This window comes from Sarcophilus harrisii, chromosome 2, assembly GCF_902635505.1.
Source record: "Sarcophilus harrisii chromosome 2, mSarHar1.11, whole genome shotgun sequence".
Taxonomy (NCBI): Eukaryota; Metazoa; Chordata; class Mammalia; order Dasyuromorphia; family Dasyuridae; genus Sarcophilus; species Sarcophilus harrisii.
In genome coordinates this window covers 509995882-510019503 of record NC_045427.1, presented here as the reverse complement: position 1 = coordinate 510019503, position 23622 = coordinate 509995882, and the positions used below count along the sequence as shown (strand labels likewise).

General features: G+C 35.6%; 1 protein-coding gene across 1 annotated transcript in view; it reads left to right on the top strand.

Moving 5' to 3' along the window:
- The window catches only part of ALDH1A2 (aldehyde dehydrogenase 1 family member A2), a 111244-nt gene extending 98231 nt beyond the window's left edge, over window positions 1-13013 (top strand). Inside the window, exons 11-13 of the mRNA XM_003755713.3 lie at window positions 382-539; window positions 1536-1610; window positions 11114-13013. Coding sequence (XP_003755761.1) covers window positions 382-539; window positions 1536-1610; window positions 11114-11186 — 306 coding nt within the window. The 3' untranslated portion in view covers window positions 11187-13013. The remainder of the gene's footprint in view (window positions 1-381; window positions 540-1535; window positions 1611-11113) is intronic.
- The last annotated feature ends 10609 nt before the right edge of the window (window positions 13014-23622 follow it).

Sequence of the window (23622 nt, the reverse complement as noted above, 5' to 3'; positions counted from 1 at the left end):
AAGAACACAAACATATATACACAGAAACACACTTGTGCATGTGTTAAGGCATACATAATCTCCAGTGCTCAAGAGAAACAAACTGAACATTATACAAACTTCGATCAATCTCTTTATTGAATTTTATTCTTGGGAAATTTAGAACATTTTGTGATATAGTGCTTGCGAAAATAAGCAATTTTATTAAGAGAATCAAGAAGGAGAATTGATTATCTCCTTATATTATTAAATTAAGCATATATATGTATATGCATACATAAAAACACACATACATACATATGAATATGTATTATCAGTAATGGAGGGTGTTATAGGCAAAATAGTGGCAAAGTAAAAAATCACTTTCAAGACTTAATGCAAAGCATTTCATTCTTGTTGCAGATTTTTGGACCAGTTCAGGAAATCCTGAGGTTTAAGACTGTGGACGAGGTTATAGAGCGAGCCAACAATTCTGACCTTGGACTTGTTGCTGCTGTTTTTACAAATGATATTAACAAAGCACTCACAGTGTCATCTGCAATGCAGGCTGGGACCGTTTGGTGAGTCTTTCCCTTTTCTTTTTTTATTATCGCTTAAAATCATTGCTTTTAATGAGCAGATTTGGCACTAACTACCAGTGTAAGTACCCTCATCATGCTGACACTCCTCAGATAGGATAGAATGGAAGAAAGGCAATCCAGCCTCCATCTGAAAAACTCTATTTCCTACTTCTGTTCTTTTTTATATGGGTGATTCTTCTGTGTTAGTGATCTATTCCCTTACTCAAAAATCTTTAGTACTCCCTGTTGCTTCTAGGATAAAACAACATTCTTGGCTTGACCTTTCAATCCTTCCATAATCTGGTTCTCGCCCACATTTCCAATCTTATTTCATACTGCTATCCTTTCATGAACTTTCCATTTCAGTCAAAATTCCCTTCTCCTACCAGTACCCCGTGTTTGCAATTTCATCTAATAACTCAAGTACAAAGTCTTCCTTTATTCCCCTAGTTATTTGTATTCTTCTCCTTGAAATTACTTTTTATATACTTATTTATGTACAGTTTGTATACTCTTAGAATATAAACTCCCCAAGGACAGTGATTTTTAAACTTTTGTCTTTTTATCTCCGGTGTTGTTCATTCCTGTCCAATTCTTTGTGAGCCCATTTGGGATTTTCTTGGCAAAGATACTGGAAAGATTTGCCTTTTCCTTCTCCAATTCATTTTACAGATAAGGAAACTGAAGTGACTTGCCCAGGGTCACTTAGGCAGTAAGTGTCTGTGGTCCATGCCTGCCATTCTGTCCAATGGGCCATCTAACTGCCCCTGTTTTTATCCCTAGTACTAAGTACCTAATAGGCATTTAGCAAGTGATTGCTAAATTAAATTAGATTAAATTGGATTAAATCAGAAATCTAATTAAACAAGATATCATTTTTCTTTGTTTATTAAAACTGTAATTTCTTTTGATAGGAATAACTAGTCCATTGACTTTTTCCTCCTATTAAATAGATTCCATTGACCAATGATTTCCTACCTTTTTTTTTTCATTCAGGATCAATTGTTACAACGCCTTAAATGCCCAGAGTCCCTTTGGGGGATTCAAGATGTCTGGAAATGGGCGGGAAATGTAAGTATTTTGCTATTCATTTTCAAAATTTACAAGACAGGGGTTTTGTAATTATCAATACCAAGAAAGTCTCAACTATTTATATAATAATTTAATTATTATTCTAATGGTCATTTTCATGGTCTGTTGTTGTTCAGTCAGTCAGCTCTTCATAACACCCTGGTCATGGGGTTTTCTTGGCAAAGATAATTCTTCTCAGTCCATTAAGAGAAACAAAGGTTAAGTGACTTGGCCAGTCACAGAGCTAATAAGTGTTTGAGGTTGGATTTGAATTGAGGTGTTCCTGAATTCAAGTCTATTTACTGAGCCACCTAATTGCCTCCTTTACTATCTACAATGAACATTTATTGAATGAGCATGAGGCATATAATACCTAAGACCCAGAGCAAATATTCCTTTATTCCGAAAAAAAGGAAGCCATTCATGTCCATTTGTTCTGCTCAGATCAGAGAGTTAGAAAATGTCTTAAGTGGAATTTGAAGCCAGGTCATTCTACCTCCAAGTCCAGCACTCTTATCTGCTCAACCATGTTGCCTCCAGAAATATAAATCATAGAGGAGGCAAAATCTGTATCATTAGAAAGAGTTACTTATTAGAAACATACTATCTTGACTGATAAAATCAAGTCTGATAAATAAGTATATCTTTAACTGTATCTATACAGATATCTCTCTATGGATATGGATATTAGATAACATGACATTTATTTAGGATATTAGATAACATGACATTTCAGTAGTGTCCAATTCTTCAAAACCCCATTGGGGTTTTTCTTGGCAAAGAAATTGGAGTGATTTGCCATCTTCTTCCTCAGCTCATTGTACAGATGAAGAAATGGAGGCAAACAGATCTAAGTGGCTTACTCAGGGTCACATAGAGAGTCCGAAGAAAGATTTGAACTTAGGTTTCCTAAACTCCAGGCCTGGTATTCTAGGTTGTTTTATCCAGACCCACCTAGTCACTTCACTATCCCACTCTACATCTAGATTTCCCAAGAGTGACTAACCTAGTTACATCATTAAGTGACTGAGGGAAGAACCAAACTTAGCTTCCTCCTGATTCCAACACCAGCATTCAATATGTCCACTATCATATCAGTGATTCTCAGTATAGTCCAAAGACTAGTAAGCATCCCTGAGATGCTTTCAGGTGAAGCTAATTGACCCAGGAATAAAAGTTCTAAATGCCTAAAATAAAATATGTAGGATTAGAAATGAAACCAATTATATTAAATATAGTTATCAAAATACTTAAAAAACAAAAACAAATTCACAAGATTCCAGGTAGCCTTCTTATGAGGTCATAGCATCCAGGGATTGTTATTGTATCACATCTTATGGTTGAGACCAGTTGATTCAGTAACATAAATAAATAAATAAACCAGTTGGCTCAGTTTTTTGGTACCATGTCAACAAAACAACTGGTTAATTGACTAAAATTTTTGTTTTGACATCATGTAGAAACAATTCAAGACTATGTTTACACAAGCCAAATGGAAGGGAAGGTTGAGGCAATTATCCAGATAATTCAACTTTTAAAAAATTCAAAACCTTCTTCTTAGAGGGAAGTTAGCAGGAATTTTTTCACTGTTCAGCTAAGTGTGTTACATATTTTGTAACCCTGCTCCACAGTGCAAAAATTAGTCTGGTTCTACCCAAAGTGGGTAGGAAATAGACCCAAGAAAGTTTCACATATGGCCATCTCTCTTACATCCAGCTCCCAGCTCCAGAATTGAGCCTATTGCTTTATTTCTAGGAAAGAACTACTATTCTGTTTCCAGCAATTGCCATACACCCATTGCCATAATACAACTCCATCTGGTTCTAAGGTGGAAAATAGTAATGAACTATAGGATTTAGTGCTGGAAAGGACCTTAGAAGTCATCCATACTAACCCCATTATTTGTCCAAAGAGGAAACAGCTACAGAGAAGTGAAATGGATTGTCCAAGGTCACCCAGGCAGTGAACAGAAATGCTGGAATTCAAACCCAGTCCCTTTGATGCCAAATCCAATGTGTTTTCTGCCACCCCTGGTCTTTTTCTTTTGCTAAAAGAACTGTTTTACTCCGACACAGTATTGGGGGCAAAAAATAACAAAAACAATAAAAACAATGAATTCTCTAACCCATAATAAACCTATTTATTGAGAATTGCCCTTTATTGGTTTCTGACAATTTGAACCCCAGATTTGGGGATCTAAATTAGACATAGTTTCCTACAGAATTGTCAGCCTAGTGAACTATTCCCTGGTACTTAACTCTCAACCTTTCTTTTCTTTTGTAAACATAGTCTTGGATGCATATTGGAAAAGAAAAATATTGCAAAATTTTTGCCATAGATTAAGAAGGAAACATAGAATGAATTTGGTTTTGGGAGGAGCCTTATAAGTCTAGAAATAAGGCTCATTTATCCATACTTAAGGATTCCTCTGTGCTTCTTATCATTTAATTTTAAAATGTAATTAAAATACATATTTTATTTTATTTTGTTATGTATTTCCCAAACACATTTCAGTCTGTTCAGGCCACATGGACTATTCCAAATTCTGTATTTTTTCAGATGAGGAAATTAAGGCCCAATGGGATAGAGTAACTTGAGGAAAGTCACATATATTAGAATCAGGCTTCAACACAAGATCTTGTAATTCTAACTCTGGTGCTTTTTTTTTTTTTTTTTTTTTTTTTTTTTTTTAAGACCTACTGCCATGCTGGAAGTATACCATGATATTTTAAAAACTAATGAGGCACAGTTTGAAAATGAGATACCTTATGAAAGTTTTTTTAGTGAAAATTAAAATAAAGTGGCAAATACACACAAAAGGGAATTGGACTTTTACTTCAGCTGTAGTTATGAAAATGGCTTTGTCTGGCGTAATCCTGAATTGGCTTCTGAAGAGCAGTTAAACCATAGCTCATCAAAAATCTGTGGGGTTGTACCTACCTAAATCTCTTGTTAATATCAATATTAACTCATCACTTGGGTTCTAAGTATATTTTTGCCCTTTGAGTAATCATGATGGTCTCCCTATAAAGACTTTCCTTGTGAGGAGGTCACTAGCCATGTAGCTGCCTTCTTATGGTGATGGACTCCTGCTAGACTCGTATTGTCACAGAACTTAACCAGACAATGAATTTGTCTTAAGAAAACTTCCTTTAAGAAAGCTTTGGCTCCTGCCTGTAGTTACTCCTACTAAAGAGCCTGGAACTAAGTGATTGCCTGATATTTGGAGTTTTGAGTTGTAGTAAGGCTAAAGTTGAAACATTAAGTTTGGTACCAAGATGGTGAGTGCACAGGATTTGAGACTCACCAGCCTAACTAAGGAGGGCCAATTTAATTCAGGTTGGAAAAACAGAGCATATTAAAGCTTCTTGCTGATTAGTATCAGGATTGGCTACTGCATTTCTGGGTGAGATAAAGTTAGGAGAAAGAGAGATGGACAGAGAAAGAATACACAGAGAAACAGAAACAAAAAAGAGAAAATATGTATGTGGGGCTTTTAAAATTGGTTAATCTGATTAATGGCCTCAGCCTTCCACTTCTTTTAGCATATGTAGTCACAGAATAATGCAAAATTTCTTAACATTTTTTGGTGTGTTCTGGAATCCTTTGGCAGCCTGTGGACTCCTCAAAATTATATTTCTAATTGCATAAAATAAGATATATAGAGTTACAAAGAAAATCATTTATATATGACATATGATAATAATTTTTTTTAAGATCCCAGAATCCAGGTTAAGAAACCCTAGATTGTAGTAGAATAGTGCTTGATTTAGAATCAAGAGAATGTGTTTGAATATTGACTCTATTACAATGACTTAGGCAAGCAACTTAATGTTTTCTCTTCTGTGAAATATTACTTCTACCTCTTTTATTGGGGGTAGCCAGATGGCATACTGGATAGAGCACTAAGCCTGATGTCAGGAAGACCTGAGTTCAAATCTGGCCATAGTCACTTGCTGATTGTGTAACCCTGGGCAAGATATATAATCTCTTGTTTGCCTTAATTTCCTCATCTGCAAAATAAGGATAATAAAATATTTTATTTCTTACTTCAACAACTCTTTATTATAAGGACAGTATTTTGTAAACTTTAAAACATTATATAAATGTGAGTTTTTATATTATTGCACTGATATCAAAGCCCCAAACATGTAAGTCCATTGGTTATTTTGAACTTCCCTTTTCCCGCCCTATCTTCTGTGAGTCAATGAATTTACTCTTCTAAAGTCTTCCTCCAAAGGTCTTATTCATATTGTGAAGATGATTCTGTTATGCATACAGTACAAGTGCTGTGGCTTTTTATGATTAGTTTCAGTTGCAGGAATTATAGGTATGAACTACCACTTCTGGCCAAAATTTTGTTCTTAAAAGAAAGTTGGAATTCCTTGAGAGAAATTCATTGTTTGGTTGAATTCTGTGGCAATATAAATCTAGTAGAAATCCATTTCTCCTCATCTGAAAGACTTAGATATTTACTGGTCTGTTAACACACTCTGTAGTTTATAGTCAAAGATCTGCCCAGCTAAACTCAGAGCTAAACTCTCATTACCAAAAAGCTGTATATAAAAAGATGATTTTTTTTCTCCCCCCAAACTCTAGAAAACCATATGTTGAGATTTGGGGAAATTGGAGAAAGCATCCCTCCCAGTGAAGTCACAGATTCTTGAAATATTAAAATATTGAAATGGATTGGAAGATACAGAGCTTAGAATGAAATGAGGAAACCACCTAATAAATTCATCCAAATAATCATAGAGTGCTAGAATCATAAGGGACCTTAAAGAATCTCTATTTCAATTCTTACATTTTAAAGAAAATGAAACTGATAACCAGAAAATCTTAGTAATTTGAGTAAGGTCACAAATTTAAAGAGCCACATTTCATCCCAGGCTCCTGATTTCTAACCCAATGTTCTTTCCATTGCACTCAAGGTTTTTTAATTTCAAAAAGATCAAATAAGATCAAACTATGCAATGTGTTTTCGGCTTTACGAAACTTAAAACATTACATAAATTCTGGCTATCTAGCTAAAATAATAATATGCTATTATAATTGTTATTAGCTTATTTTTGGTTCAGGGACACAACTTTTTTTTGTGACAGATCCCTTTCAGTTAGGTGAAGACTTGGTATGGTGATTTTAAATACATAAAATAAGAAGAAAAGCAATTATATTGAAATATGGTCACCTATACATACATGCATATATATATTTTTTAAAGATCATAGACTCTAAGTGAAGAACCCCTGATTCAGATACACTATGTGATTTCCCCTTATATCTAGATACTTGGGCAGTGGTTATTTTAATGTTAGAGGTTAGTCCATTCCCCTTTCTCTAAACAAGACTATCTAAACCATGCCAGAGATAACAGCCCTAGGAGCTCTGAAGAAGGACAGTGTTTGTTCTCTGAGGTGAATGTTTTTGTTTGCTTTGGGTTTGCTTTGATACAGTTCACATGGGACGGGAATGTAATGGTCAAACTCAAAACCAAATTTCTAGCAAGACAAAGGACCTTATGAATTTCCTTTATGCTTGATGGAGATTGGATTAGGACATTGACAGGGAAAGGAGAGTGCAGGGCAGGGATATGCCCCAAGTGCGTGCAAAAGTCCGGAAATAAAAAGGGAGTGACCTAGCTCTAAACCGGCACATGATGTCCATGATGGTGAGGCATATTCATAATGGCCTGAGGGCAGGAAAAAGTGCAAAGGGAGCCAGAGCTGAGCTCGTAATAATCTGGGCAGGACTAATGAGTGAGCGGTTTAAATGAATAAATCTGCCCTAAATTTTCACTGTCCACTTCTAGGACAATAGACAGTGACTTGGATAAGCAATGCCATTCTAACTCAAGTCTCTTCCAGCTGCTTTCTTCAGAACAATTCATGGATTCCTAAAATATCAGTCAATTAAGAAGCTTTTATCAAGGACCTATTATGCCAAGGACTAGAGAGAGAGAGAGACAAAACAGGAAACTAATCCCACTTTCAAGGAAGTTGAAGAAACTTTAGAAATCATACCATTCAAGGCTCTTGCTTTCCATTGACTAAACAGAGACCCAAATAGTTGTCCATGGTCTAATATCCCAAAGAGGTTCATTCAACTCATTTATCTTCATTCCAAAAAATCCAGAGCTTTAGACACTTGAGTTTGGATGGATAATGGATTTCACTAGAGAGAATATAGGTAGCATGATTGCTCACTCAAGATAAACTGCCCCACTTTAGTCAGGATTTGAATGCATGAATGGATGAATGAATGAGTGAAACAAAACAACACTGAAGTATTTTCTAAGTGCAAAGCACTGGATATCATGAATAGAAAAGCAAGAGATTGCCTGCTATCAGAGAGATCACATTCTAATGCTATAACACAGTTGGTATTAGCTACCAATTAGGAAAAAGGTGACACCTGCAAGTCACTGTTTGCCTCAGTTTCCTTATCAGTAAAATGGGCTGGAGAAGGAAATGGCAAACCAATCCAGTATCTCTTCTAAGAAAACCCCATGAGGGGTCATGAAGAATTGGATATAACTGAATAACAACTAAACTGACTCATGCTAGGTACTGGGAATACAAATAATGAAACAATCTTTATTCACAAATATAGATAGTTACATAGATAGACAGATAAATAAATAGGTGTCTTTAGGGATACAACTACAAAGCAGATAGTATCATTTCCATTGGTAAAACCATATCTGTTTATTATGTTGAATCATTTAAAAAAGCCAAGGACTTTGGTGTTGAGAATCTTCAGGACTTCAGTAGCTATAGTTGCTGAGGAGAAAGGGGCTCTGTCATAGAGAAGGGAGTAAGAATGAGCCTTTTAAAGAATATAGAACTTAGGATTTAGGGGAGGTAGGACTCTTAGAGTCCAATCCCCTTATTTTATAATTGAGACAGAGAGTGGTGAAGTTACTTGCTCAGGGTCTTATAGCAAGTAAATAATTATCTGAGGTGATATTTGAACTCAGTCTTCCAATTTCAAGTCTAGTGCTCTAAACATTAGGCCATGCTTACCTAAAATAATGGGGAAAGAGAGAGGGGGAAAATAGTATGAAGCAAGTTAGGCAAAAAATAAGCAAGAAAAAGAGAGAGACAGCAACTAGCCTTGATGACACACCAAAATATTTTCATCTACTGATTACGACATGTTTCTTCAGGATATTCATAAGAGTACTTAGTTCTTGGAAGTGAAGGCCTTAAGAGTAAATATTCTCATAAAGAACTCCTAAGAAGGGCGTGTTTTCCTTTCTGGGAAGTTTGTCATCTGTACCCCTTCCAAAATGATCATCACATGGAGCTGATTCTCTGGGAAAGCTTACCTGATCCTCCAAACTACTAATGTCCCTCCTGTCAAAGTACCTTATATTTAGCTACTTTGTTTATATTTGTATCTATTAATTTTATAATTATGTTATACATATATGAGAATATTTGCATATACACATAGTTATATTTATAAATTTATGCAGATATTAAATAAAATGAATGAAATAATCCCTATTATGGGGGAAATAAGAAGTATAAATATAGATATATATCTACCTGTATTTGTGAATAAGGATTATTTCATTCTTTGCATATATGTATTCCCAGTATCTATCATGAGTCAGTTTAATTGTTACTTAGTCATGTCCAACTCTTCATGACCCCACGTACAGTTTCTTTAGAAGAGATACTGGATTGTCCAGCCCATTTTACTGATAAGGAAACTGAGGCAAATAGGGTTTAAGTGACTTGTCCTGTGTCATATAACTAGTAAGTGTCTGACACAATGAAGATGAGTCTTCTTGACTCCAGGCCCAGCATTCGTTCCACTGCACCATCCAGTTGGTACATAGTAGGAACTTAATAAATACTTCTTGATTAATATTAGAGATCCAAATGAACTGGACAGCAGAGAGAAGGAAAAGAAAACTCAGATGCACTCAGGAAGAGAGCTGCAATGTTTGTCTCTTAACTTCTTTCATTTTACTCTTCCTTGACTCCCTAAGACCTCTGTGAAGCTGATAACTTTTTATTATTGTTCATTTGTTGTCATGTCTTACTCTGAGACTCCAAAGAAAGTAGCATTCCACCCCTTCTATCCTCCATTATCTTCCAAAGTTTGTCCAAGCTCATGTTTGTTGTTTCCATAATAATCTCTATCCATCTCCTCCTCTGCTGTTCCCTTCTCCTTTTCCCTTCTATTTTTCCCAACATAGGATCTTTTCCAATGAGTCCTGTATTCTCATTATGTGACCAAAATATTTAAGCTTCAGTTTTAGTATTTGTCCTTTCACTGAGTAGTCTGAGTGAATGAATGAATTAAAGTCTACTGCCCAATAAACTGAACTTTGGGATAACTTGGGTCCCAGGTTTGTTCTCTCCCAATCTGTCTTTTGGTTTTCGCCCCTATTCCTTTAAAACAAGTAAAATCCTGCTTATATACCTCATTGTGATATGGAAGTTACTTTTGGATCTTTGAACCACAAGCTCTGGTTGGTCATACCAAGCTGAAGAGACTTCAGCCAAGTCACTCATCTAAGAACCAAGACATTAACAGGACAGAAAGACTCCTCCTCAAGAGAGCCATTTATAGACTTTTTTTTTTTTTCCAGTTTATTTGATCCCACCAACTAACAAAAAGCTGTATAGTTTTCATCTTCCTCAATGGTAGTAGCATGTATACTGATGAAGTAAGATCTCTCCAAGCATCACATTGATCAAACAATTAATAAGTATTTCTTAAGTGTTTATTATGTGCCAAGAAAAGAAACAGTTAACTGCTTCTGTTTTGTCAATCTTGGCTGGGAACCTTATCTTTTTAAAAAATTTTTTTTTGGTCAAAAGCACTTTTATACAATAGTTGATAGAAGTAGATAAAAATATCTTGGGGTACAGAACAAGAGAATATAATAAGAGGAGCAGCATTTTAGGTGGGGAAAAGACATTACTATCCACAAAGAAGCATTGGTTCGAACACTGAATTGATATCTGGAAGTCTAGCATGGACCACTATGACTTTCAGCTAATCATGTCATTTTCCTGGGTCTTAGTTTCCAGTTCTCAGGATAGGAGTTCTGTCCATCATTATTTCAGTGAAGAGCTAAAATAATGAATCTGTAAATTTGTTTTGTTTTGTTTTTAAATTAGGGACAGAAATACAATAAACTAAAGACCCATGAAAATCAATGAAATCTTAGCTTTGGAGTTGCCTTTGGGCAGAAATTTTAACATGTTTTGTGTCATGAGTCCCTTTGGGAGTCTAATGAATCTTACAGGATACTATTTTTTTTTAATTCATAATGGAAGGAAATGCTAAATTCTAGTTAGAGGCTATGAAAATAAAGATGTCATTTTTCTTCTTATCCAAATTCAAAAACCCCCTAAAATTCTATGGATTTAGGATTACGATTAGGATTAGGATTACAATCCTCCTTTGCAGATAGTCAGACATGCTAGAATGGATGGACCATCAGTATCTATCTGACCTTTCTTTTCTTTTCTCTTTCCTAGGGGAGAATGCGGTTTGCGAGAGTACTCGGAAATCAAGACAGTGACAATAAAGATTCCCCAAAAGAACTCCTAATAAGGGCAAAGAAGAAGGGGGGGCAACCAGCCTGTGTCAGGCCCCCTCAGTGTTCTCTATGGGGCCCAGCACTCAGGAATACAAAGTGTTACACAGTCTTTATTTAAGAATTTAAATGATAACCTATATGCCAGGCAATTTATTGCATATATAGCAAACCAACTGTGCCAGGTTGACTGGCACTCTGTGAGAAACCACTTTAGTATTACCAAATAATGAGGGGAAACAGAACAAGGGTTAAAACCTGAGGCCATTGAACATATTCAGCTTTTCTTCCTCATACCTGGGGTCAAGTTGGGGAGCTGTTTAATTTGATGTCCAAAGGGCTTTCTTCTTGAGAAATTGTGACCTTTTTCATTTCCTTCATTCTTTTTCTTCTCTTCTCCCCTCCCACTCCCCAACTACCTTCCCCTCCCCCAAGAAGAGCTCCTAAGCTGAGCTCATTTGGGGCAGATGTTTGGGCCGGGAACAATTTTCCAAGGTTTTGCAGCCAAATTACCGTTTCATGTTATCCATTTCTTCAAAGCGAAACATGAAATGGTTTTAGTTAGAGCCAGACCAGACTAAAAATGCCAAGAGCTGGTACACTGCAGATGTATTAAGAAGCCAGAAATCATGATATTCCTGACTTTCCCTGCTTTTCTTCCTAACCATCATGCAATAGGAGATAGAAATCAGGGCGATGCCAACCGGGTGGGCAGTATGAGTAGTTCAAAAGCTTCTGAACTTCTGGTGTTCTTTTTTGTTTTGCTGTTGTTGAATTTGTTTTGCTTTTTTGTGTTTCTTTTTTAGACAGGAGAGAAGAGGGACAGCATTTTCCATAGTTGTTTAAGAAAAACATCTTTCTTTCTTGCCAGACCAAAAAATAATAATAATGGCAAGATTTGGGGATACCAAAAAAGATGATATCAAATACTTAGAAATAATTCACTTCCTACTTTGTGTCAATGGTTTTTAAAAATGAACACTCTATACATTTGGAGTCTATGGGCTCCTCAGGTCCTGTGGCCATGCAACCTGTTGTCCTTGAGTGTAACAAATGGGACTTTGGTCCACTGAGGCCTGCCATGAATTGGATTCATTGGAAGCAGTCAAACTTGGCAAGTTTTATGACCAAGTTCTAAAGTTTCCCTTCTGAACATAATACATGCCCTAATGCTGATACCATTCCCCATGGGTTTGTGCCCTGACATTCTCCCCATGACTTTGCTTTCCAGTAAGGCTGGGCCTACGGGTAGGAAGCATCAAAAAGGCCTTGTTCCTGTGTCCTCCAAAATCCCCCTCCTGCCTCCCAACGGAACAGCAGGTTCTATGTGGAAGGTCGTTGCCTTCCCCCCTCCCACATACCTTCTTTTCCCCTTCTTCATTACCAGCTGCAACATCCATTCCCATCTCACGTCTTAATGAAGAACAACATTTATTTAAAAGTGCCAAGCCTAGTCTAGAGTATGTGGAATAATGGGCAGAGTATATATAGCCTTCTATGTAACAGTTTTCTGCTTCCTAACCATACCAGTCTTCTATTTATAACTATCGTCTCTTTGTGGATGTTTTCAAGCCATCTGTATTTGCTGTACTTTGCAGATGACAGTACATTCACAAATCCTGGTCCCAAGACAAAACACCCTATTTCTGAGTTCTTCAACTGAATGTCATGCTCTCCTACTACTGTAGTGTATGTCTGAGCAAAAACGTCCACTAACCGACTTGTTGTCTTTGAACTGCGATAGAGAATGTGAAAAGGGAGATTTATTTCTTTTAATTTACTTAAAAAGAAAACTTCTGTGCTAGCAATAAAGCATTTATATTGTGTACTCCTCGGGATCATTTGGCTGTGTTTGTGTGCCTGTGTTGTTCCGAGTCGGTTTGGGTCATTGCTTGGTTTCTTAGCTCAGCAGCTGTCTTTGCAATCACCATTACCTAAGTTTGGGAATATATTGTTTTTTACAAAAATGTATGAGCATTGCCAAGATCCTTTCTTTTTTGACCTCATTCAAATTATACATATGTATGTGTGTGTATATATACACATATGTGTTTATATGTCTGTACAGTACACAACTATTGTATGTATATGTATATTGTGTATATATATATAGTGTGTGTTTTATTTGGACAATACATACATCTATTACACATGTGTATATGTACAATATGTGCACAGAACACCACTATTATACATATGTGTATTATATATACACATAGATATGTTCTATTGGGACATATACTCTACACATCCATGTGCAAATGTACACTGTGTATAGCACACAAGTATATGTATGTGTATATATCATATACCACAATATACATGTATTGCATATGTGTATACATGTATGTTTTATTTGTACAACACACCTGTATTGTACAGATATGTATATCTGTACAGTACACACCGATTATATGTATATGTGTATGTACCTGAGTGTATGTATCTTGGTGCATTTGTATATATGCACTTGTGTGTTTATGTGCATATGTATATATATATATACTTTTGTGTGTGTACCTTTTTATGTTGGTGTATATATATATGTCTATGGGTACTCTTGTGTGTTTACATGTATATGTTCTTGTGTGCATGGTTATATGTGGCAAACCAATATAACACTGTGTGACATACTTCCTATGAAGTTTTCTATCAAAACTCATCCTTAGATCAAAAGAACTATAAATGGGAATAAAATTATCAGTGGGTCCGGCTCTGGCACTGCCAAGTTCCTTTAAACATTGGGCTAAGCAGAGAGAGCATAGTTGTACTTATGAGGTCTTGATTTTTAAAAAAAATGTACCAAAGTGAATGGAGAAAACGGCCAGAGATGTGTGTAATATTATTGCAGCTGTATGAAGAAATGTGACCATGCTTCTCAGTTAGAGCCCATCTTCTCACTCTGTGGTCTCAGACAGAGTCTAGTTGTTAGGGAGGAGTTCCTGCCCTTTTGTCCTGCAAGGCATGTCCTTTCCACCTGCCCCATCCCAATTCAAGTTGTACTTGAGCGATAAAAATATCTGATGACTTGCCCTCTTAGTGAATGATGATGTAGGAAAGATTCTTAGTGCTTTCTATTGGGATTCTTCTCCTGAATGATTTTTGTCCTTAAGTCATTACAGGGCTGACTTGTTTGTAGGTAAGTATAGGACTTGAGACAATACAAAGCTGAATAAATTGGATCCTATAGAAAAGCAACTAGACAAATCAGGGCTACCCTGTATTCAGAAGACTAAGCACTCAGAAAAGGGGGAATACAACTGCCATTTTGAAGCTCTTTGGAAAACACCATCATTTAAAAAAAATGTTTCATGGGCCATATATATAGTCTTTGGTTTCTTAAACTTTTTCCACTCACAACCCCTTTTTGCCCAAGAAAATTTTAAATGAGTAAATAGGTATCTAAAATAGGTATACAAATCAAACATTTAATGATAATAAATTCATGACTACTCCCATTCAGTTATGAAACCCCATATGGAGTAATGACCTACAGTTTAAGAAGCTGGCATCTAGTTCAGGGTCAGTGAGATATGTAAAGAGGGAATGAAGGAGTTTTCTGCTTCCTTTTTAAAAGATGTCACCAGATCCATTTAGTTCTTCAAACCAATAAAAGATTTATTTTTTCCTTAAGCCCACCTAAGATACATATTGGATCTGAGACTGAAATGTCACTTGACACAAAAGTAATGATAGAAACATTACAAGAGTCACTAATGGCTAACACATAACTACTATTATCAATGTCTTATGGTGTGAGATTTACTTTTAAGCCCCAAAATGTCTATATTTGCACTTTTTCTCTGAGAGTTGTACTTTCATGTTGATTGGTATTTCATTTCTATTCACACAGTTATTCACACATTCCTGGAAAGTTAAGGGAAGGAGAGGATAATTATCCCCCAAACTTGAGCCTTATAGAAACAATAAAACAGAGAAGTTCAATGATGACAAATGATATTGTAAGATAGAACAGAAGCAAAATTTATACCAATACTCTCCCAGAGTTCTAACCATCAGGACACATTGCCTCTTAGTGTAAACTTTTTGCATTTCAGTTTAGCACTTCATATTCCCCAACCTTTGATCTTTGTGATTAGTGAGTATAGGCTGGGTTTTCTGTGAACAGGAACAGAGCAAACTCTTTTATTTTTTCATAATTATAACTTTTTATTTGCAGAATCCATACCTGGGTAATTTTTTATAACATTATCCCTTGCACTCACTTTTGTTCCGACTTTTCCCCTCCCTCCCTGCACCCCTCCCCCAGATGGCAAGCAGTTCTATACATGTTAAATATGTCACAGTATATCCTAGATACAATATATGTGTGCAGAATTGAACAGTTCACTTGTTGTGAGAGTAAATTCTAGTTACTCTTTCATTCATTTTCAAATCCTACGATCAGTCAGATCCCAAACTTGACAGCTACAAGGACCACTTATAAATGATACTCAGTCCCAAGATAGCTGAGGGGCAGAGGAATTAGGACTTAAGTGTTGTCACAAATGTTTCCTTTTAATATTTTCAGTCATGGATAAATATGCATGCCTTCTAAACATTAGGAAATCAAGCAAAAACATGCAGCTTAGTGTTAGCAAAATTTAAACTGTCCCTTGAATATTAAAATTTTGTTACTCACCTTTAAAAAAAATAAAACATGACTCAATGTTGTCTTAGGAGAATATAGAACCACATAAAATATAACTATATGGAATCAGCAATCAGGCCTAGAATCAGGAAGACTTATCTCCCGAATTTCAAACCTTTCCTTAAACACTTATATATATTATATAATTATATATTATATTAATATATATAATATATATAATTATATATAATATATATAATTATATATATATATATATTATATAATTCTGGACAAGTCATTTAACTCTGTTGCCTCAGTTTCTTTATGTGTAAAATAAGCTGGAGAAGGAAATGTGGTATCTTTGCCAAGAAAATGCTACATGGAGTCAAGAAGAGTCAGACACTATTCAAATAACAACAACAACAACAAGAAATAAAAGTATGATACATAATTTTTGTTCTCAAGGGGAAGACAATTGAATGCTTGAAACAATAGCAAACAACACAAGACAGTTTACAATTGAGTAGCTCACTTGTATTATTCTCATGTATACTATATAATTGTCATTGTTGTATTATTGTAATTGGTAAGTCATTTTATCTGCTCCCAGCGCTTTATAAATCTTAAAGTGTATAGAGGTATAAACTATTCATCTTAAGAAGGAGGTGGTCAGTGGTTTCAAATTTAACAGAGGAGTTGAAGAGAATGGGGATCATAGGATTGAGTGGAGATGGGCCCCTTTTATCTAGATTGCCCTGGATGTGGATAGTCTCGCTAAGAGGAAAAGTCTCTTTTTTCCAAGACTAAATGATCAGTCACACACACATCTTATTATAATAGGTCTACCTCTCCTTATAATATTCATTCTTATCATTGTTAACATATCAGTCAACTGCCATTTTTTAGGGAGCAGTATGTTTGGGCTTTATAATAAGTAGGTCATCCTGGATCAGAAATACCAGTTGAAAATGGTGACTTCTTTGGACCTCTACCTAATAATTTGTCCATCTGTGGTCAGTGGAACAGTACCATTGGGTGAGCTAAGAATCAAAGCATTGTTGGTTTTGATTAGGTATGCTAAAAAGTGCCAAACCTAAGTACATTTCATCTTTATAAAAGAAAAAAAAAATTGTAATCATTAAAGTAGATCAAAGTAAATCAAAAAGTAGACGCTAGCTTGGAAAATAGTGAATTCTCCATTGTGGCAGTCTTCCAATAAAGACTAGATGACTATTTGTCAAGGAGACTATAAAGGGGTTTCCTGGTCAAATATGGATTGTATTCAATGGTCTTGGAGATCCCTTTTATCCATGAGAATCTATAAATCTATCGCTTTACTTATGAGTCTGAATTGTGGAGTAAAAAAGTAAAGAGAGCATTGTTTTGGTTTCCAGACAATATCCCTTTTCCCATCATAGACATTAGTGGCAAAAGGAAAAGATTTGGGTGGCAATGCAACCTAACACTTCTAAATCTGACAGATAACTTGATAGTTTGATGTTATGCTGATGAAATTGTTTGTCCAAAATACTCACTTTCCAATCAGCTATGACTACATCTTGTAGATATAGATGTCAGATACAGAATCTCAAAACGGAAGGAGTCCTCAGAGACCATCTAGTCTGATTCAAAGAAAAACAAGAATAGCAGTATGGCACTCCTAAAAATGATCATTCCATCTCCATTTGAACTCCTGAGACACAAAAAATTTGAAATCTTGTTCCAGATGTCCAGGGAGACTTTTATCATACATTCAAAAAGCATGCTAGTGGCATCTGTTTTGTACAGAAGACTACTAAATAGCAATAAATACAAGATTTAGGTAAGAAACAGTTCTTCTCCCCATGGAATTCATATTCTAACAGGAAGAAAATATACATAAGATATAGGTATATATCTGTATATATTGCATGTATGTAAGAATTGCAAAAGAATGATAAATTAGGTTTCTCTAAGTAGCCCATGGTTGTGCTCAAAAACACTTTTCCCAAAAAGCTTTTCTTCTAGCTTAATCTGATTCTTTCCTGTGACATTTTCAAGTTGAGGTAATCAAGAGAAGTTAAAAGAAAAGATGCATATAGCAGTTCATTATGAGAAAACAACCAATGGTTATAGAAACATTGAATGGATATCATTTGTTAATGATCTTTTTCTCATGAGGAAGTTGGCCAAGGTGATCTCTTAGGTCTCTTCCATTTCTTAAGTCTTCTTCTTCTGCTTGTCCATCTTATTCCCAGATTCCCCAAATTCACAACTGCCACTGTCTTGGGAATGTGTAGATTCTCAGCTGGCCAGACCATCCCAGAGTCCCAAATTAGCAAATCAGTGTTCATCTTCAAAAGTCTTAACTCCCCCTTCCTTGAGTTCTCCATCCAGACCTGCCCAAGCCTTAGAATCCCTGAGTGGGGGGATTGTATGAGAAAATTGCAGGCTGCTGGCAGGCAGTCTGTGCCATGCAGGCTCCCATATAGACAACATTTGCACATCAAATGGAACAGGGCTGGTATGAGAGCCTGGGAAAGGCCTGCCTGGAGCGGCGTGAAGCCGCCTTCCCAAACATGTACGTTTTAGACTTATCACTTGGTTATTGGCCAGATTGAAAGGCATGCAAGGTTGCCATTTGGCCTTTGAAGTGAAACTGCATGGATAATGTTTCCTTTGGCCATTTATCTATGTAGCAAGAAGGAACTTAAAACCAGGACAATCCAGCTCTTTCATTTGAAAGAGTGAACCCTTCTTAATGCATTCAAGGTCTTAACTGAGACTTGTGGCCTGGCCTTGGGATTTTTTTCAAGGACAAAGTTTAGTTACTGTCCTCCTCTTTTCTCAGGGAATGGGGATTATTTATCAAGTGGGTTTGTGTCAACTTTTTTTTTTTTTTACAAGATTTTCATAGCTGGTTTGCAAAGGTACACAGCTAGTTTTTTATTTCATACCCACATCCAAACAAAAACCAGCTTATGGTAGCATAAAAAACATATAGACCCAAACATAAGGGCAGAGTTTGAAAGTGGGAGGAGAGACAGAACAGAGACCATATTCCAACCCCATCTCTCTCTGTCTCTGTCTGTCTCTGTCTGTCTCTGTCTCTGTCTGTCTCTCTCTGTCTCTGTCTCTCTGTCTCTCTCTGCCTCTCTCTGTCTGTCTGTCTGTCTTTTTCACTTCCCTCCCCCCCTCCCCCCCCCCACACACACACACACATCCAGGAATCCTGGGACAATAGGAGAATCTTTTTTCTTTCTGAACTCTGCTTGAAGAGCCCTCAGCAAATCCTGCTTTTGCCAAGAGTGCTGCTGGGGCTAGGGGTAGGTCTATTTGTCAAACAGTCGAGGTTCCTTTCACCCGTTGACAACTCAGGTTTGTTCATAAACAACACTGCATTCGTGTAAAGTTGAATAAAATCCAGATGCCACTTGTTAAACACAATTAGCTCATTCTCCCTGGTGGCCCTGGAGTAGGTGTAATGCTTACCCACTCTCCCAGGAGCCCTGGGGCTATGTCCACCCTGGACTTTTTGTGTTCTCTTACATCCTGAGCCTGGGGGTGGGCTATGGAGGGACTCAGGACTGTCAAGTAGGAGGTGTGCCAGGATTTACCCATCCAGTGCTAAGGTCCTCTACATGAAACTCTCAATGTTAACTCTAAAACTCTGATTCAAGAAAGACTTTGTGAAGGAGCTCTTACTTGTTTGCTTGTTTCTGTCTTTATCTCTCTAGAGGCAGTATTTCATAAGGAGTAAAGAGCTGGTCTCAGAATTGCAAAGTCTCACTCTGCATTAGTATAGGAAATTCCTCAAAGACAACTTCCCTAAACTGATAAATTATTATATAAATTGTTTAAAATTAAAAAATTTTAACTCATTTACTATTATTTTTAATATACAAAAAGCTCCTACAATGCTAGAAAGATCAGAATTTAAGAATACCTTAAAGGATCAAGATGTATCAATTGATGTAATATGTATATGTGTAGGGGTAGGAATATGCATGTATATACATGTCATACACACACACATATACATATCCATAAGGCAAAGAGAATAGAAATAGTAGGATAAATAATTTTTATTTCTAAGTAAAATTACATTTGAGTATATTCTAAGGATGGAATTTTTTTTTTTTTAATATGGTAACATCTTCCTTTTGAATGAATCAGCAAGCTATAACATACAATATGTGAGAAAATACTATTATGCTATAATAAATGACGGAGGACATATTCAGTGAAATTTAGAGACTTGTTTGAACTGATACAGAATAAAGTGAGTTGAAACAATATTATTAAAAAAAAAACAGCTTTGAAAGACTTAAGAACTCTCATCAACTCAATGACCAACCACAATTCCAAAGGACTCAAATTAAAAAAAAATAAAAACATGTTATTCACTTTCTGATAAGAGAGGTGGTAGATTGAGAGTATGAGACTTTTTTTAAAAAACAAGGCCAATGTAAGAATTTGTTTATTATATATGTATATATATACATACATACATTGATTATTATGTATATATATATATATAGGGTTTTGGTTTTTTTGCTTTCTCAATTAGTGAAAGATTCGGGGAGAAAGAGTAAAAAGGAGAGAATGTAGATCTAAAAATAGAATGAAATTTAATTTTAAAAAGAATAAATCAGCAGACTGTCATCCTATGGAGGCTTTCCAAGGAATGTGCTTAGAAGAGTTAAATGTTCAAAAAACATCTATTCTACCAAGAGTTATAAAATGGAACATGTAACAGCAGTAAGAATTTGTAAGTGATGGCTGAAAGTAAGCTTATATTCTCATAAGATGAACCTAAACAAAAATAAACCTAGACTTAAACAGTATTGTGGGATTGTAGGATTTAGAACTGAAAGACATTAGACTGAGATTGAACTGAAAAAAAAAAAAAGAATCTACCCTAACTTTTTGTTTAATGTTCTTTTTATTAAATTCCCATAGAAACTGTTATCTTTATTTTTTTAAAAAAAATTTTAATTATGCCTTTTGGTTTTACATTAGTCATTTCTGGATATACTCTGTTCCCCTCTTCACTACAACTTTTATACATTGGAACTGAAAACTTTTTAAATTTCTTATAAGGAAAAAAGAAGGTAAGAAAAAGTAATTGATAAGATCCATGGGCAACAAAGGACTATCAAATTGTATATACCCTTTGATCCAGCAGTGTTTCTACTGAGCCTATATCCCAAAAAGATCATAAAAAAGGGAAAAGGACCCATGTATGCAAAAATGTTTGGAACAGTCCTTTTTGTAGTGGTAAGAAACTGGAAACTTAGTGGATGCCCATCAATTGGCAAATGACTGAATAAGTTATAGTATATTAATATTATGGAATATTTTTGTTCTCTAAAAATGATAAGCAGAATGATTTCAGAGAAGCCTGGAGAGACTTATATGAACTTATGCTAAGTGAAGTGAGTAGAATCAGTAGAACATTGTACATGATAACAGCAAAATTATACAGTGATTAATTCTAACAGACATGGCTATTTTCAACAGCAAAGTGATTCATGTCAATTCCAATAGACATGGGATGGAGAGAGCCACCTACATCCAGAAAGTGGACTAGGGAGACTGAATGTGGATCACAGGATAGTATTTTCACCTTTTTTGTTGTTGTTTGCTTACTTTTTCTTTTTTTCTTTTTTTTCCTTTTTGATTTGATTTTTCTTGTGTGGCATGATAAATGTGCAAATATGTTCAGAAGAATTGCACATGTTTAACCTATATTGAACCTATATTTAACCTATATAATTTTCTGTCTACAGGAAAGGGTAGGGGAAAGGGAGTTTTTCAAGGGTGAATGCTGAAAATTATTTTTGCATGCATTTTGAAAATAAAAAGCTATTATTAATTATAAAAGAAAGAAATTTCAGGAAAAAATCTGTGGGCAGCTTGGTGGCATAGTGGATGGAGCACTGGGCTTAGAATCAAAAAGACTTATCTTTGAATTCAAATCAGGCCTCAGTTATTTATTGGCTGTGTGACTCTGGGCAAATCACTCAATCCTGTTTATCTCTGCTATTGTTGTCAGCTATAAAATGAGCTAGAGAAGGAAATGGTGAATCACTCCACCATTTCTTCCAAGAAAACCCAAATGAGTTCATGAAGATTTGCACACAACTAAGAACACTACACATGTTCATATGTGTTCATATCTGATAAAGTATGCAATATTCTGTCTCTGTAGTTCCTAGCTTTGCTCTGCAAGAAAGGGAGAGATTTCATTATTTGTTCTCTGGGACTGGTATTGACTTTTAACATTACTTAGAAACAATTTCCTTTTAGTAGAACCTGCTCTGTTTGAAAATTAAAGTTAGTAAGTTGGTCCACAAAATGATTTGATCACTTCAAGAAGTCCAGAAAAATAAACAGTTATAATAGATCTTTTTAGTCCTGAGGGCTTAACCCAAGTGTGCAGTGACCCTAGATTTTGATTCAACTCTTTTTCAAAAAATAAAGATAAAAAATAAACGAATACACAAAACAGCTTATTATAAATCCCTGCCATATTTTCCACTCGTCCTAGTTGATATCAAGGGCTCTATAACAAGTAAACATGTCAGGAATTCTTTTCAGGAAACTAAGCCATGATTTTGGTCCTCTATATTCAACACAGTGTTCAGAAATGTTTTGGTAACCTTTAAAAGCCTGTCCAAAGGAGAGATTCCCATACTTTTTTTCAATTCAATTTTTTCCTATTTGGAAGGTCATTTAGGCTTTGGAAGATAGGTTAATTCACATGGGCTTGAGTCATAGGACCATGTCCCCTGCTGTGGAGGGAGGTGCAACAATGCAAGAAACAGAAATGCCACAGTAAGGAAGAATGGGCTATGTGTAAAACAGAGGGGTTGGTAGGCTGGAGGGGAGAGACAAATTCAAGTCCATTACAGTGCTTTGTTTTTTTGCTTTTGTTTTTGTTTTTTTTTTAACCAAGTTTCTATTATGCATTAGCATGGTCTAGGACACAAAGCCAAAACCATTGGATCAGTATCTGCTCACAAAAAGCTTACATTCTACTAGATAATAATATAAAATGTGAAAATATAAATATACATATCTTGTTTTTAATGTCACCTTCATTTCCGAATATATCTTCCTTCCTTTCTCTGCTCCCAAAGCCAACCTTTATAACAAAGAATAGAAAGAGACATAAGGAGGGGGGAGAAAGCAAGTTCAACAAAATTAATGATCATTGTAATGGGTCTGAGAGTACTACATTATACATCCACACCCACTCTGCAAAGAGAGATAGGTGCATTTTATCTTTTCTTCTACAGAGCCAAATTTGATCAGTATAATTATATAGATTAGAAAATTAGAAAGAATGGAATTCCTAGTTAAAATCAAATGAATTGATACTCCCTTTTGCCTCCTCACTTACCAAGGCAATTAGCCATTCTAGGTCATAAAGGTGTCTCTACAGGATATTGGGAATGGGAATGGGAATTATTTTGACATCAGTTACCCACAGGGCAAGTAGATGGGATAGTAAATAGAACATTTGCACTTGGAGGCAGAAAGACTCATCTTCTTGTGTTCAAATTTGGGCTCAACTACTTACTATATGACTGTGGGAAAGTTGCTTAATTTTGACTCAGTTTTCTCATTGGCAAAATGAGCACACCAAACCATTTCAATATCTTTATCAAGAAAACCCAAATGAAGTCAAAAAAAATTGGAAACAACTGAACAAAAATCAAATCACCTATAATCTAAGCCTTTTATATTTTAGGCAGCAAGAAAGCCAAACCAGAGATGAGATCGGCCATTTTCCCCTTAATGAAAACTTGCTCAACTGATGTAAAATAGGTGCTGCTCTTACTACAATAACATCCAGTTTTGGTTTGGTTGAT